This window comes from Boleophthalmus pectinirostris, unplaced genomic scaffold (assembly GCF_026225935.1).
Source record: "Boleophthalmus pectinirostris isolate CB_2022bp ecotype Guang Dong unplaced genomic scaffold, ASM2622593v1 HiC_scaffold_16, whole genome shotgun sequence".
Classification (NCBI taxonomy): domain Eukaryota; kingdom Metazoa; phylum Chordata; class Actinopteri; order Gobiiformes; family Gobiidae; genus Boleophthalmus; species Boleophthalmus pectinirostris.
Genome location: NW_026571095.1, coordinates 36,011,542 through 36,027,173, shown reverse-complemented (window position 1 = coordinate 36,027,173; position 15,632 = coordinate 36,011,542). Strand labels below are relative to the sequence as shown.

Below are 15,632 nucleotides of genomic sequence, written 5' to 3'. Positions count from 1 at the left end.
AAGTGGCTCTGGCGGTCGTGGCTCAGATGAAGATCACTCCTGGGAGATCAGGTTTAATGAGGCGCCGCTGGGGGTGGGGTAGTTACTGGTGAAATTGGCGGAGACGGGAGACGGGGCCCCGGGGCGACACGGGGAGGGGCCCCGGGGACCAGACGGGCCCCAAACCAAGGTCGTGTTCCACATACAGACCGAGGAGAGAGTTTCAGACGAGTCAAGATCAAAATCCAGAGCAGAAGACGAACGTGTGGGTCTGAGGGTCTGGAGGTCTGAAGGTCTGAAGGTCTGTGGGTCTGAAGGTCTGAGGTCTGAAGGTCTGAAGGTCTGGAGGTCTGAGGTCTGGAGGTCTGAGGGTCTGAAGGTCTGGAGGTCTGAAGGTCTGAAGGTCTGAGGGTCTGAAGGTCTGGAGGTCTGAGGTCTGAGGGTCTGGAGGTCTGAGGGTCTGAGAGTCTGAGGTCTGAGGTCTGAGGTCTGAAGGTCTGGAGGTCTGAGGGTCTGAGGGTCTGGGGTCTGAGGTCTGAGGTCTGGAGGTCTGAGGTCTGAAGGTCTGTCTGAGGTCTGAGGTCTGAGGTCTGGAGGTCTGAGGGTCTGAGGTCTGAGGTCTGAGGGTCTGAGGTCTGAAGGTCTGAAGGTCTGAGGGTCTGAAGGTCTGGAGGTCTGAGGGTCTGAAGGTCTGAGGTCTGAGGTCTGAGGTCTGAAGGTCTGAGGTCTGAAGGTCTGAGGGTCTGAAGGTCTGGAGGTCTGGAGGTCTGAGGGTCTGGAGGTCTGAGGGTCTGGAGGTCTGAGGGTCTGAAGGTCTGAGGGTCTGGGGTCTGGAGGTTCAAATCTGGTTCAAAAAAAAAAAAAAAAACTCCAGTGGACATCAGTCTGTGAGTTGTTCGTTCGTTTTTCAAAATAAAACCAAAAAATAAGAAAATGGGGAAAAAAAAAAAAATTTCTTCATTATTTTTCTCCAAAACCAAAAAAAAAAAAAAAGAAAAAACTGATAATGATTCATTTTTTCAGTTTTCGATTTTCTGTTTAAATGAAAAATGGAAAAAATGGATAAAAGACTAAACCAGGACTAAAACAAGACTAAACCATTTTCAGTCCTGTTCCCAGTCTGGTCCCGGTCTGGTCTAGTCCTGGATTAGCACCAGAGCTTGAACCAGAACTAAACCAGGTCTAAACCAGGACTAAAACCAGGTCTAAACCAGGATTAAAACCAGGACTAAATCATAACTACACCAGGATTAAAACCAGGACTAAAACCAGGACTAAACCAAGACTAAACCAGGACTAAAACAGAACTACACCAGGACTAAAACCAGGTCTAAACCAGAACTAAACCAGGTCTAAATCAGGACTAAAACCAGGACTAAACCAGAACTAAACCAGGACTAAATCAGGACTAATCTAGCAGCGTCCGTGTTCTGCACAAACCTCTAATGTGAAAACACGAGCTCATCTGTGGTAAAAATACAAAATAAATAAATTAATAAAAAGAGTAAAATAAAGAGTCGGGTTCACGTCTGTACAATTTTATTTCCAAATTATTTACATTCTATTTTAGCAACAGCAAAAAAGGTTAAAATCTTTCATAATTTAAACATTCATTTGACAAAAATAACCCCGTGTATTTCTCTGGAACGTAACAAAGGCCTAGAAAAACTCCAAGACACATCACGTACAAACATACAAAAGAGGTCAGAGGTCAGGGGTCGAGGGGTCAGGGGGGTCGAGGGTCAGAGGTCAGGGGTCGCGCTCTTCATCAGGTGAATTTATACGTGAGACAGTCAAGGAAACAAAACAAACATTAAAGATTTAATTTTTTTTTTTTTAATTGTCAATGAGCACGTTTAAGTGCACATTCTAAACCAGGACTAAACCAGGTCTAAACCAGGACTAAACCAGGTCTAAACCAGGTCTAAACCAGGTAAACCAGGTCTAAACCAGGACTAAACCAGGTCTAAACCAGGTCTAAACCAGGACTAAACCAGGACTAAACCCGGGACTAAAACCGGGACTAAAACCGGGACTAAAACAGGGACTAAACCAGGACTAAACCAGGTCTAAACTAGATCTAAACCAGGACTAAACCCGGGCCCATTTGAAGAGAACAACCATGAATTTTCAGGATGTGGTTTTTACATTCATGTAATTTTAAAAAACATGACAATATCAAGTAATCCAAAGTAATCAGATTACATTACTCACTTTAAATAATTTAATGGATTCCGTTACAAACTACATTTTGGGGTGTGTAATCTGTAATCTGTAGGGGATTACATTTTAAAAGTCACCTTATCAACACTGTCAGTATCCCGGTTACGATCGGGTTTTTTGAGTATCGCGGTTTCTTCATGGTGCATGTAAACGCAGTAAACCGGTTTCACGCAGGCGCAACATTTGAAAAAGGACAAACCGTCGCTGGGTTTCTCATTCCTTTGAAAATCCTCTATACAACCTTTAAATGAGCGTTTTAAAGCTGCACTGCGGGACATGACGCGGGTGAAAGGATATGAGTCGTAGTCGATCTTCTGCGTGAGGACTCCGCTCAGGATGAACTCCGCGTTGTGCACGTCTGAAACAAAAAACACACTTACACAATCAGCTTCAGTTTGGTTTGAAATGAACAGATAAATAATAAAGAATCGACAAGAGTCTTTTTTTTTACCGATGTTTTTGAGGAAGTAATCTCTGAGAAGGTGCAGGTCGTTGTCACAGGAAATCAATATGATTTCTGGAAGATTCTGCAAAACAAAACAAAAACTATAATGAAGCTGGAGAAAAAATAAGAATGAGGCACTTCTGGAGTGGAGATGGAGAATAAATACGTAGGAGTGGGCGATATCTCAATATTTTTAATATATCGAGATATTTCTTAAACTCGATATGGATTCTGACATATTGTAAATATCGATATAATGCTTATTATTTTCAGGGAACGCAGGGATCTTGATCACACGGTAAAGTCTGAACTAGAGACGGGCATTCAATGAAATTTTCTTAATCGATCGTCGGGAGAATTAATGATCGATTATCGATTAATCATTAACGTTTTCATATTAAAATTATCATCATTATTATTACTATCTGCACTACTAATCTGCATAAATAAATTCAACTTTACGACATATAAACATAACGACTCTAGAGCCACATCAGCTGTTTGACATTATAATGTGTTTAATTCACTTTTGTTCAACTCTCACAGAAACGAAACTTAAAACCACATCACTAATTTACATAAACTAAGAGAAGTAAAAAAAACAGCTCTTGTGTCGCTGATGTGGTTCAACTTGTGTCAGATTAAAAGACATGACTCAGGTGAATACAGGTTAGTGTGACCAGATTTGTGTTTGTCAAAACCAGGACAGCGTACGGGGGGAGGGGGGCGGGGCCTCGTCATCCACATTGAGCGACTCTCACCTGGCAAAACTTTTTCCCACTGGACACAGAAACATATGTGCTGCTTTATACACTGTGCACATGGACTCACACTTGTCCCGAACTAGAGACTGACCCACTGTTTGTGTCTCGCTCCTTCTGATGCAGAGACACATGTACACACCTGTTTGGTCACGATACACAACAACCTACATTCAGTTTGTCGATTAAAGTGGTAAATGGTCACATTTTTCTATTGCTCTTTTCCACCTTCAAGGCACCACTCACCCATTCACACACACATTCACACACCAGTGTACGCAGACACTGTGGGCAAGGTGGGTTAAGTGTCTTGCCCAAGGACACAACGACAGCATTCATCTGTGGGAACTAGAATCACACCAGCCAACCTGTGGGTCAGTGGATCTGATGCTCAACCTGTGATGTTTATGTCGAGAGCTGGAATCAAACCACCAACCTTCAGATCAGTGGGCGAATGCTCCACCAACTGAACTACTGCCGCCCAAATGAACGTAATGGATGAAATTCTTAATAATCAATTATCGATTAATCGACTAATCATGCCCATCCCTAGTCTGAACCACAGATAGTATAAATAATGAGCATTAGGGACGTGATGTAAAACAAAGCGGCGCGGGACACATTTTGAAAGCTCACTGCAGCGCAGGCGGGAAACCTGAGTGTAAAGTTAAATATACAAAGGATTCATGTTTGCCTGTCATACGTCATTTGTGCTGGAGATTTTATTTGACATTAATAAAAACATTTCTGGTCTAATCTCGAGCACATTTTAGACGATTCCTTTCCGCTTCTTCACGTTTAGAGCTTAGGAAAGCGAACGTCCTCGTTACGCTGCATCATTTGCCCCAATGTCATGAATTTAACTTGTCCCCAATTTTAAAATGTGACAAAACCAATTAAAAGAAAATCTGTGGAATATTTGCTCAACTGAATAAAATCTACTGGGTCCAACAAGACTCTTAAGTTTCATCCTAACGGCGTCCAAATAACTGGCAGAAAAATCTGTTTTTCTCAAATAACTTTATAATGTTTTATATTTATTATTATATTTATAATAATTGCTTATTCAAGGTCCTTGAAGTCCCAAAGAAATGACACTTTTGCCAAATGTCAGAATCTAAAGATGATAGAGACAAAAAACTGACACCAAATGATCCACAATGTCCAGATTTATATTGAACTTCCATTGACACTATTGGACTAAATACTTTATTTTTGATGTTATTAAAGAAAAACTGATTTTTCAGCTCAGATTTAAAACTTCCACAGGCACTAAACCTTGGTGGACCCAGTAAACATCAAGAGAATTTCATTAAATCTCTCATGAAAATTTACTTTGGCAAGTGTAAAAAATTCATACTAAGTACAGATTGATTTTCAAACATTTTGCAAAAAAGTTGGGCAAATCATGCTTCCTAATCCCTAGTCTTGCGAGTGGGACAAAATATCACAGATGCGAGCGGAAGCGAGATTGAAAATTCTCTTGCGCAGATCTCTAATGTGCGTTCGGTTCCAGTCAAATGAAGCTCACCACAGCCTGAAGTTAAAGGAGCCAATTTAGTGCCAGGTCCATATTAGAAAAAGGAATTTATTTACAGCCAAAGTAGCAAAATTAAACCCCCAAAATCATGACTTATATTCAACGTCCTTTGACACTAAAATATGACAAAATAAAATTGGGTAACGATACGATAAGAAGAAGTGCACGAGTCCGACGATGAAGAAAGGCTAACCACTCTGCCACTCCGATCATCTGAGACTAAATTGAATTGAGAGAAAGTCGCGCGTCCCCGAGGAAATCCAAATGTTAAGTATCAAATTAAGGCTTTCAAAGTGAATATCCAATCAGGCTTAATTGAAAAAGAGGAGAAGAGTTATTAAAAGACCATATTAAAAAAAATGTTTCTTTTTTTTATTTTATTTTTTTTATTCTTTACGGTAAAAAAAAAAGCTTCAGTACATTTGTCCGATGAGTGCGGCTGGAACGAACGGAAAAATGGTCGTTTTAACGCACGGAAATCTTTATTTGGACTTTAGAGTTTCAGAAACACGCAGCGAAAACTCTAAATCTAGAAAGAATTGAGACAGTTTCGTTTTTTTTTTATCTGAGTGAAAATGTTTTTTTCATGATAAAAAAAAAAAACCAACACAAGTGATGTTTGACTGAACAGGAGAGAGAGAAGACAAGAGGGAGAAAGAGAGAGAAGGAAGAGTGGAGGAAGAGAGGGAGAAGAGAGAGTGAGAAAGAGGGAGAGGAGAGAGAGAAAAGAAGAAAGAGAGAGAAGGAGGGAGAGAGAAAGAGGGAGAGAGGAGAGAGAGAAGAGAAGGAGAAGGAGAAGAGAGAGAGAAGAGGAGAGAAAGAAAAGGAGGGAGAGAGAAGGAGGGAGAGAAGGAGAGAAAGATGGAGAGAAGGAGAGAGAGGGAGAGGAGAGGAGAGAGAAGGAGAGAGAGGGGAAAGAGGGAGAGAGAGAAAAGGAGAGAGAAGGAGAGGAGGGAGAAAGAGAAAGAAGAGAAGGGAGAAAGAGAAGAGAAAGAGAGAGGAGAAGAGAGGAGAGAGAAAGAGAAGAGAGGAGAGAGGAGAGAAGAGAGGGGAGACTGAAGTGTAAAGGTAAAAATAGAGATAAAGAGAGATGAAAACGTGGAGAAAGGGAAGAGAGACAAACTGGGAGATGGAGGTAGAGAGAGAGGTAAAGCCTGAGAAATAGAGCGATAGATACAGAGAGAGAGAGAAAGCAAAAGAGACGGGGATTAAGATAGAAAGAGGAAGAGAGAAAGGTAAATATAGAGAGAAAGATAAAGAGAGAAAAAGAAAAAAGAGGAGGATAAAAAGAGAAAAAAAGAAGAAAACAGGAGACAGGGAATGAGACTGTAGAGAATTTGTTTAATAATAAAAATAAAAAATACTTCTGCTTTATATCAACCCCCGTCTCCTGTTTCTTTACCCCCTGTCCCCGCCCCCTTTCCCCCCTCGTCCCCGCCCTGCCCTGACCTTGTTCTGGCGGTGTTCCAGGACTTTCTTGGAGGAGGGCAGTTTGGGCAGCAGTTTCCCTCCGGCGCTCTCCAGGATGGCCTTCATGGTGCTGAGGCTGGGGCACATGCCGGGGGTCAGGTAGAAATATTTACCCTGAACGCAAAAAAACGCAAAAATATACACAAAAGTGAGAAACGCGAACACGGACGAGGGTTAAAGGTTGTATGGAGGATTTTTTTTTTGTTTCAAGTTGTCAATGATAGCATTATAGAGGTGCTGTAGCCTTGTAATTATGATGACCAAAAAAAAGAGAATAAAAATTCATCAACTCTGGATGTGGTGGGGCTAAACATTTGCCAATAGATAACGACACTGCCTCGTTATCTGTGAGCTGACAGGCTGTCAATCAATCTCCCTACGTTTCTAGCGTAACTGACTTGCCTGCGCTGCCGGTACATGGTTTACGCACGACTGTCACACAGTCCACAGGCGCAAGACGCTGTTTACTCCACCAACACAACAGTTCTTTAGCGGCTTTTTTTGACCTGTATCTTCCTCGCAGTTTGCACAAAGTTTGTTGCAATGGCGACAAGAATCCAGGAGCAGTTCGCCGCAAAAGAAAGTCCGTTTTTGAGGTCGCTGAAAGAAGAAGACAAGGGGAAAAGCAGCGAAACCAAACTAAGGTGATTCTTGAAGATTCATTCCAGCGATGGCGCGACTGAAGCAGACGCAGGGTCTAAAGACTGACACACTGGTCCACAAATTACTCCTGGACAGGAAACTTCTGCTTATTATGAAAACGTACTTTATTTCCAAGAGCTAGACAAACGTTTTTCAGGACACGAAAGCGATATCCTATGTCTGAAAACGTAATTTTCAAGGCAAAGAAAGAGTCCGCTTGCTGCTGCGTGTTGTAGCTAGTTCATTCGCACGGAATCTCCGCGCAACTTCTTCTCTGCTCCCCTTTCCTGCTCCTGTCCCCGCTGCCCGTTCCGCTCTTCCCCCTGCTCCTCACTTCTCCAGGCACGGAATCTCCGCGCACCGCTCCCTCTCCCTCTCTCCTCTCCTCTCCTGCTCCCTCTTCTCCCTGCTCCTCACTTCTCGTCCGCGCATGAAATGTCCGCACACCCGCTCCCCCCGCTCCTCACTTCTCCGTCTTGCCTAACCAAACACTGTAGTTAGTTGTTTACAAGTCATGTGCAGCAACGGCTGTAAACAAACCTGTTTCTGGCGTAAAGAGGAGGCGGGAGGAGGTGTTTCTACGTAGGAGCTGTAGGGGAGGGGGGTGGTTTCACGCATGCGCAACATTTGAAAAAGGACAAACAGTCGCTGGATTTCTCGTTCCTTGGAAAATCCTCTATACAACCTTTAAAGGACCTCTGAACCGGCGCCACCTTTAGGAAACACCACGAATGAAGCCTTGATCTGTACTCGGTGTGACGCAGATGTTCGTGTTGCGGTGTCACTAAATGTTTATCTGCACATTTGAACAAATATATTCAGTGTTGGGAAGTTTACTTTTAAAATATATTCCCCTGCAGATTACAGATTACACACCCCAAAATGTAGTTTGTAATGTAATCGATTAAATGACTTAAAGTGAGTAATGTAATCTGAATACTTTGGATTACTTGATTTGCTGTCGAGAAACAAAGACGAGGAAATCGTAACATGAAAAGTTTTGTCTGTTAAAAGAAAATAAACTTTACTAGACTTTACTGAACCAAATTAAAAATATTATTGATAGAAGATGAGGAAACACGGTCCACACAGCAGGATTTAGTCCTGTTAAATACCGTTTCAGTCCTGGTATAGTCCTGGTTTTAGACCTGGTTTAGACCTGGTTTAGACCTGGTTTTAAACCTGGTTTTAAACCTGGTTTAGACCTGGTTTTAGTCCTGGTTTTAGTCCTGGTTTAGACCTGGTTTAGATCTAGTTTAGACCTGCTTTAAGTCCTGCTTTAAGTCCTGCTTTAAGTCCTGGTTTTAGACCAGGTTTTAAACCAGGTTTTAGACCAGGTTTAGACCAGGTTTTAGACCAGGTTTTAGACCAGGTTTTAGACCAGGTTTTAGACCAAGTTTTAGACCTGGTTTACCTGGTTTTAAGTCCCGTTTTAGTCCTGTTTTAGTCCTGTTTTAGACCTGGTTTAGACCTGGTTTTAGATTTAGTTTCTTCTGAACACTTTAATATTACTTCAAAATGAAAGGAAAATATTTATATAAATCAGGGGTCTCAAACTCAAATTACCTGGGGGCCACATTAGATAAAGTCTGAGTGAGGCTGGGCCACATTGAGTATTCGATAAAAAGCGGTTGCACGACAAAAAAAAAGCGCCGTATGTGCACATGTACTCGTATTAACAGATCCACTTAGACTCGTTGCTTCACAACTGCTGTCAGTTGAGTTTTGGGATGTAAAGCTGCGTTAATAATCTGTTGTTGTGAATCTGCACGGGCACCGACTGCAGCTTCATCTGTCAGTGTGACCCGCGGTGGGGGGGGGGGGGATTGTGCGTACATCTACCGCGGGCCACACTGATGTTATTCTTTGGAATTAAGTGGAGGGCTGCAAAAAATCCTTCTGAAGGCCGCAGTTGGCCCCTGGGCCGCGAGTCTGAGACCCCTGATGTAAAATATGTCAGTCCTTCCAAGCTAATTTTTATCATTTTAAATACTTTTTTTTTTTTATCCTGTCCCTTCATCAACAGTTCAAAGATGGAATAACACAAGATATGATGAAATACATCCATTTATTTACATGATTTTCAGGTCTTTGAAATTTGGGAAATAATTTTTGTTCCATGTTTCATACATGGTCTGTTTAAAACATATGTAACTTTAGAACCAAAAATGGTACAGAAAAAAGGTCAACAGTTTCATAAACTAGAGCACATATGTATCTGTTCAATACATTTTTATATCAGATGCATTAACTTGAATTTTTGGCCTTGTTATTTACTTCTGCTTGACCGGGCCCAGTAGTTGTGTTGTTATTTTTGGTATGAGCAGGTGAGTCTAATTAAAGCCTGACGAGCCGCACACTGAGTATCTCTGGTTTAGAGTCACGTCCCCGTGGAAAGGTTTGGCAGATTGTGAAGACTGTTCTTTATTTTAATGGTTTGAGTCGCTTTTTTATCCTTTTAGTTTTTAATTTAATCTTTTTGTTGTTATTTTTTATGATTATTTCTGTTATTATCACTAATTCTTTCCTTAAGCGTCTGTTTTAAATATGAGTGTGTGTGGATGGTGTTTGGTTAAGTGTGAAGTCTGACCTCCTCGGGTTTGTCAATAATACATTTTTATTTTTTTTTATAATAAAATGTAATTAAATAAAAAGGTTGTGAAGACTGTGCTGCTGAATCCATGGTTTTATCACATGCCCAGTGTCGGGGATTACACCAGAAGTCATCATCCACATGTTTCCAAATGTCTTTCTGTAAAGGTGAATGCCGCCTCCAGAAAGTTACATACTGTAGCTTTAATAAAGTTTAAGTTTAGTTTGGTTTCTAATGAATTGTACTGTTTTTGTGGATACTTTTTGTAGACCTTAAGCTTTGGTAAATCAGTTTAAAAGAGGATAAGTGGAGGAGTTGTGGCGTTTCACCTTAAACAGCTGCGAGCTCTGGGCCCGTTTCAGAGACTCCTCCAAACTGAAGCTGAACAGAACCTCCGCCTCTGCGTCTCTCAGGCTGAAGCTCTGCTCGTCTGCGCCACAAACCACAGAGGAAGAGTTAAAATACAACAAGGACACTTCAGAGTTTACAACAACGACAAACTGGTTTAAATATTGGACTTTTATGAGGGATTAACTGTAACTGTTAAAATGAAAAATGGAAAAAACGGATAATGGACGTTTCCCGTTTACGTCATTTAAACTGCGATGCAGGACTGAACCAAGACTAAACCAGGACTAAACCAGGACTAAAACCAGGACTAAAACCAGGACTGAACCAGGACTGAACCAGGACTAAAACCAGGACTGAACCAGGACTAAAACCAGGACTGAACCAGGACTAAAACCAGGACTGAACCAGGACTAAAACAGGACTGAACCAGGACTAAAACCAGGACTGAACCAGGACTAAAACCAGGACTAAACCAGGACTAAAACCAGGACTAAAACCAGGACTAAAACTAGGACTAAAACCAGGACTAAAACAGGTCTAAACCAGGACTAAAACCAGGACTGAACCATGTCCAGGACCAGACCAGAACCAGACAAGGACTGAGACCAGGACCCAGACCAAGTTCCAGCCCTGGTTCAGTCCCAGTCCTGGTCCCGGTCTCGGTCTCAGTCCCAGTCCAGGTCTCAGTCCTGGTCTCGGTCCTGGTCTCGGTCCGTTTTTTTCCATTTTTCATTTAAACACAAAATCGAAAACTGAAAAAACGAATCATTATGTTTTTTGTTTTTTTTTTCATTTTGGTTTTGGAGACGAATAATGAAGAAAATAGTTTTTTCCTTTTCTTATTTTTGGTTTTATTTTGAAAAACGAATGAGCGAACGACACACGATTTAGTTTTTTATCACATTTTTGAAGGCTTGTGGGCGGAGCCTCGTACAGAATGTTACAGCAAACCGTAAAAAGGGTTTGAATCGGGCCTAGGAGAGATCACTAAATTACTCAAAACACACATGGGTGACTCTAAAACCTCTTCAGACAGGTTTTAAATGAAGTTACAGTTAATACCCTATAGAGTTAAAACACGTCATCTTTACACAGTAGTACTTTTACTTTTACTTTTACTTCACGGTGAAGTCTGGAGTTTCGAGTCTTACCCACAAACTTCTGGCTCCTCCAGCTCTCCTCTAACCACTCCGGCCTCACGATGTGCTTCACCACCGACATGGCGGTCAGGAACTTCACCGTCCGAGACACTTTGGACGCCAACAGGTGAGTGACCCTGTTCCCGGAGTCCGCCACCTCCCCGCCCAACGCGTGCACCCACTGACGGAGAGAAAACAGAACATTTCACGGTTAAAAGTACGCGTGGACCTACAATAGAAAGGTTCAACCACTACAGCTGCAAGAAATATCAGTCTGAAAAGTCACAATTAGGAAATCACGACTGCAGTAATTCAGCGAACATGTCGTCTCTTCAGTGACAAAAGCTTTAGGTGACACCAGAGCTTTAATTCAGAATAAAAATAAAAACAGAAATGAATTCCACTTTAAAAAGACCATGTAAACACTTAATTCCTAACGAAAATAATTATTTGGAATTAAACTTAATTGTGAAGTAAGTGGGTGGTTTATTTTAAAGCCGAATTTATTTATTTCTCGATCGTGTAAACGTTTATTCTTCTTAAAAATAATCCCGGTACTCGTTGCGTCGCCTTTCTGACACGATCCGGACGATCCGGCTCCACCGGTCCTGGCTTCGGACTTTTATCCACTGCCTCGATACGGTGCACTTTTGATTCAATACGATACATTTCAAACCTGTTCGATAAAAAATAAAAGGTAAATCGTGACTGTGATTCTAAAAGTCTTTGTTAAACCACGTCTTGTGCAAAGTTCGTATGAAACACAAATAGGGGTGTAACGATATCCAAGTCTCACGATACGATATCATCACAGTATGAACCTCAGCGTACGATATTTATTACGATATTGTGGGAAAGCTCACGATATGGTGGAGAGGCTCACGATTAGGAATGTAACAATATCCAAATCTGTACGATATTTTCACGATATACATCTCACTGGTATGATATTTATTGAGATATTTTGTGGAGGTCATTTTGCGATTTTTTTTCCTCTTAAAACACCTTGACAAGACTTAACCCAAAGAACTCAGACTTAAAAGTGTTGGAACTGTTATTTCTTCTTGTCGTCTGCACTGAAATGGAGCAAAGGATCATGGTCTATGTAGTTCCCTCTGTTTTTTTTTAACTGTTGCTGCACCATAACTCTTCATTTAAACAAAGACACTTGTGACTCGATATATTGTGATGGTCCACGGTATAATGGTGAGAACTTTAACGATACGATATCACGATATTTTGGTTATCGTTACATCCCTAAACATTTTACAAAGAAACATTTTAATCCTCAAAACAGTGAAAATGTCAAATGTGTTGCATAAACGAGTTTCTTTCCTCTGAACAAGCAAAAAAACTGTAGATCTGTAACAAAATAATTTAGTAAAATATACAAAAAAATAATAATTTAATCTTGGTGATACATCGATACAGCAGCCCATGATATTGATACTGTATCATCACATAAACGATACTATATATTGATATTTCGATATTTTTGCACACCCCTACTTATGAGACTGTGGCTCAGCAGAGACTTGTGCCAAAAGGTCAGTAATTCAATTTGTTGTGGGTTTATCCACTTTAATGCACATGAGTTTTTTTTTTTTAATTGTTGTTTTATTTGAAAAGCCCAGTCTAATATGAATGAAAAACTTACTGGTAAACTTGTAAACTAATGAATATTAAATAAACATTTACTTTCTTTTAAAAGCCCGTCTAAAAATGTATTCTAGGCCATTTATGCAATATATATACCGTATTTTCCGCACTATAGGACGCACTTAAAAGCCTTTAATTTCATCCAAAAAGGAGTGTGCACCTTATAATCCAGAGCGCCTTATATATGAATTTATTGTTGTGTCTCAGTACGACTTTAGTAAACTACAAAGCCGCATCACTTGCAGTGTTACGGCTCCTGTAGTCAGGAGCATCAGGAGTAAAACAGACTGTGATTCCTTTTAATATCAAAATGCACCTGTCAAGAGACACGCTCACAACGCCCACTTTAAACTCAAGGCTGTTCTAAAGTGAAAGTGTGTTTAGCTGCGTGGGAGCAGTGGATGAGAGAAGGAGAACACACATTCACCAAGACAGAGAGACAGCGCCGAGCCACTTACGCCACGATCTGCCGACGGATCGCGGACGCCCGGGCGAAGGATCAGGATCAACTGTGGTCCGAGCTTTCACCAAGACCAGAATCATCACTGAACTGAACTCCAGGGAACAGGAACCACACTGATCGGATCATAACGAGAGGGATGTGGACGTGCTGGACGCTGGAATCACCCAACTGTTTGAACTATTATGACTTAGACAATTTAGCGTCTCAGACAGGATTGTTTTTTACATGATACAACTGAAGAAAGTTGACAGTTATTGTGAATGCATTTAATAAAGACTTATCTAACTGTTGTGTTTCGTTTAATGCGCCTTATAATCCGGTGCCGTTTATATGTGAAAAAAGTTCAAAAATAGACCATTCAATGACAGTGCGCCTTATAATCCAGAGCCCCTATAGTGCAGAAAATACAGTATATTGAAAAAGTGAAAAACAGAACCATATTTGATGTTCGGTTTCAGTATTCAGCCAAGCGTTTAATTTTTATTTGGTTTCAGTTTCGGCCACAGGTTTTCATTTCGGTGCACCTCTAATCCACCGTATTGTTTTCACAGACTCTTTTTGCCCTTTTCCGTTTGTAAATCTGAATGTAAAAGTATAATCGTGGGTACAGACCTTGGTGTACTGCTGGACCAGCGCAGGTTCAAACCCGGTGAACATGACCAGAGGTGTGGACTCGGGAGGAAGCTTCTGACCCGGAGACTGAACCTCGTCCAACCTATAAAAAAAATAAAATAAAAAAAACACAACAGATTATCTCTACAGCTGCTTTAGTTTTTAACTGTTTAATCTCCCCTCTGCTTTAGTGTTTCAATCTCTCTGCTATTAAGGTTTTGCGTGTGTTGTGTCAGTCACGCGATTTAATGTTTTGGCGTCCATACTGGAGGTCAAGACTGGGATTATTCAGTTTACAATATAATCACGGCGACTTTAAACAGCGCAAACGACATAAAAGTGTACCAAATCGCCCGCTGGTTGGATCATTATAAAGGTATAAAGTTAAAGTCGTCTTCCTGGGTCGTGGAGTAGATCCTGATCTAATTCCGATGGAGCTTTGTTAGTTTAATCAACGCTCGCTCTGTGTCCGACCTTCAGTATCCAGATATTTACAACAACTTCATTCATTCGACATTGTCCGGCACCAACCAAGAACTGAAAAGCTACACGGGGTTAGAGGATTATTAATATTTTGTAGCGGGATGTGTGAGATCTTTCTTGATCAAAGGTCAAAGTCAGAGCCGGAGCGACACGAGACGGTGGAAATAGAGGCCGGGGTGGGATTCCTCGACAGCGAAAGTGAGGACGAGGGGTGGATTCTGTGCCGGTACACTGGCGAGAAAAACACTTTTGGTATATATAATTTCATTTAGTGTAAATCCCTTCTTCGTTTGTGTGTGAAATGAAATGTTGACTGCACAGATGTGGTGAAAGCAGCCGGTAGAATCACTGGAACGACTCTGCCAGAAATCAGCACCATCTGCTCCACTCGCTGTCTGAGAAGAGTGCACAACATCCTGCGGGACCAACTGCGCACCACCTTTTTCACCTGCTGCCCTCAGGGAGAAGGTCCAGGTCCATACGGGCCAGAACATCCAGACTGACCAACAGTCTGTATCCACAGGCTGTGAGGCTCCTGAACTCTGCCCCCCTCTCCCCCCTTGGCCCCTCTCTGCCCCCCTCTCACGGACAAAAAACACATCCAACTCTTAACACTGAACTGGTTGCACTGTTGCATTTTTTGTCATGATTCTCAGGTCTCTGTCTGGTTATGTTACTTGACACACAATCATCTTGCTGCTTTAAGAACCGTCTCACGTTGTACTGAGGCCACACTGGGTTAATGTTTACACTTGGGTTTAAGGGGTATTTTATTATTTATGGTTTTTGCACTTTAAGGGATGCTCCAAACGCAATTTCGTTGTTCTTCTGTGACAATGACTAGAAGTTGAAATAAATAATAAACAAACAGTAAACAGACGATGTTCTCAGTGGGCTCCATCCTTCTGTTTTTCTGTCCCTCTCCACCTCTGTCTGTGAACTTTATCAGCCGAGATCCGATAAAAAGATACTTTCTATATGATCCCGGTCAAAACCATTGTTATTCACTTCAAATTTTATCGCACACAAATACTACACGTTGGTCCAGATGGATAGTTTGACCTCAAATATGGCGGCATCAACACCAGGTCACGTGGTTTTGTGACGTAAACGCAAAACATTAATAGTTTAAACAACAAAGATGGAAGGAAAACATCTCCACTGGCTCTCGTCCACGCAGAGTGTAAACACAGAAACGTTTAGTCTCTTATCCTCAGCTTTGTTTTTAGAGTTTGACACATAAAGCGCGTTCAGAGCACGGACCTGGCCTTC

The 15,632-nt window shown here is 41.4% G+C and overlaps 1 protein-coding gene across 2 annotated transcripts in view; it reads right to left on the bottom strand.

Moving 5' to 3' along the window:
- Window positions 1-1,501: 1,501 nt before the first annotated feature.
- The window catches only part of paxip1 (PAX interacting (with transcription-activation domain) protein 1), a 65,691-nt gene continuing 51,560 nt past the window's right edge, over window positions 1,502-15,632 (bottom strand). For both annotated transcript variants that reach the window (XM_055151667.1, XM_055151668.1), the window contains exons 19-25: window positions 13,878-13,980; window positions 11,156-11,324; window positions 9,983-10,083; window positions 6,398-6,532; window positions 2,654-2,729; window positions 2,501-2,560; window positions 1,502-1,764 (exon numbers count right to left, since the gene is read on the bottom strand). In XM_055151667.1, coding sequence (XP_055007642.1) covers window positions 1,748-1,764; window positions 2,501-2,560; window positions 2,654-2,729; window positions 6,398-6,532; window positions 9,983-10,083; window positions 11,156-11,324; window positions 13,878-13,980 — 661 coding nt within the window. In that variant the 3' untranslated portion in view covers window positions 1,502-1,747. The remainder of the gene's footprint in view (window positions 1,765-2,500; window positions 2,561-2,653; window positions 2,730-6,397; window positions 6,533-9,982; window positions 10,084-11,155; window positions 11,325-13,877; window positions 13,981-15,632) is intronic.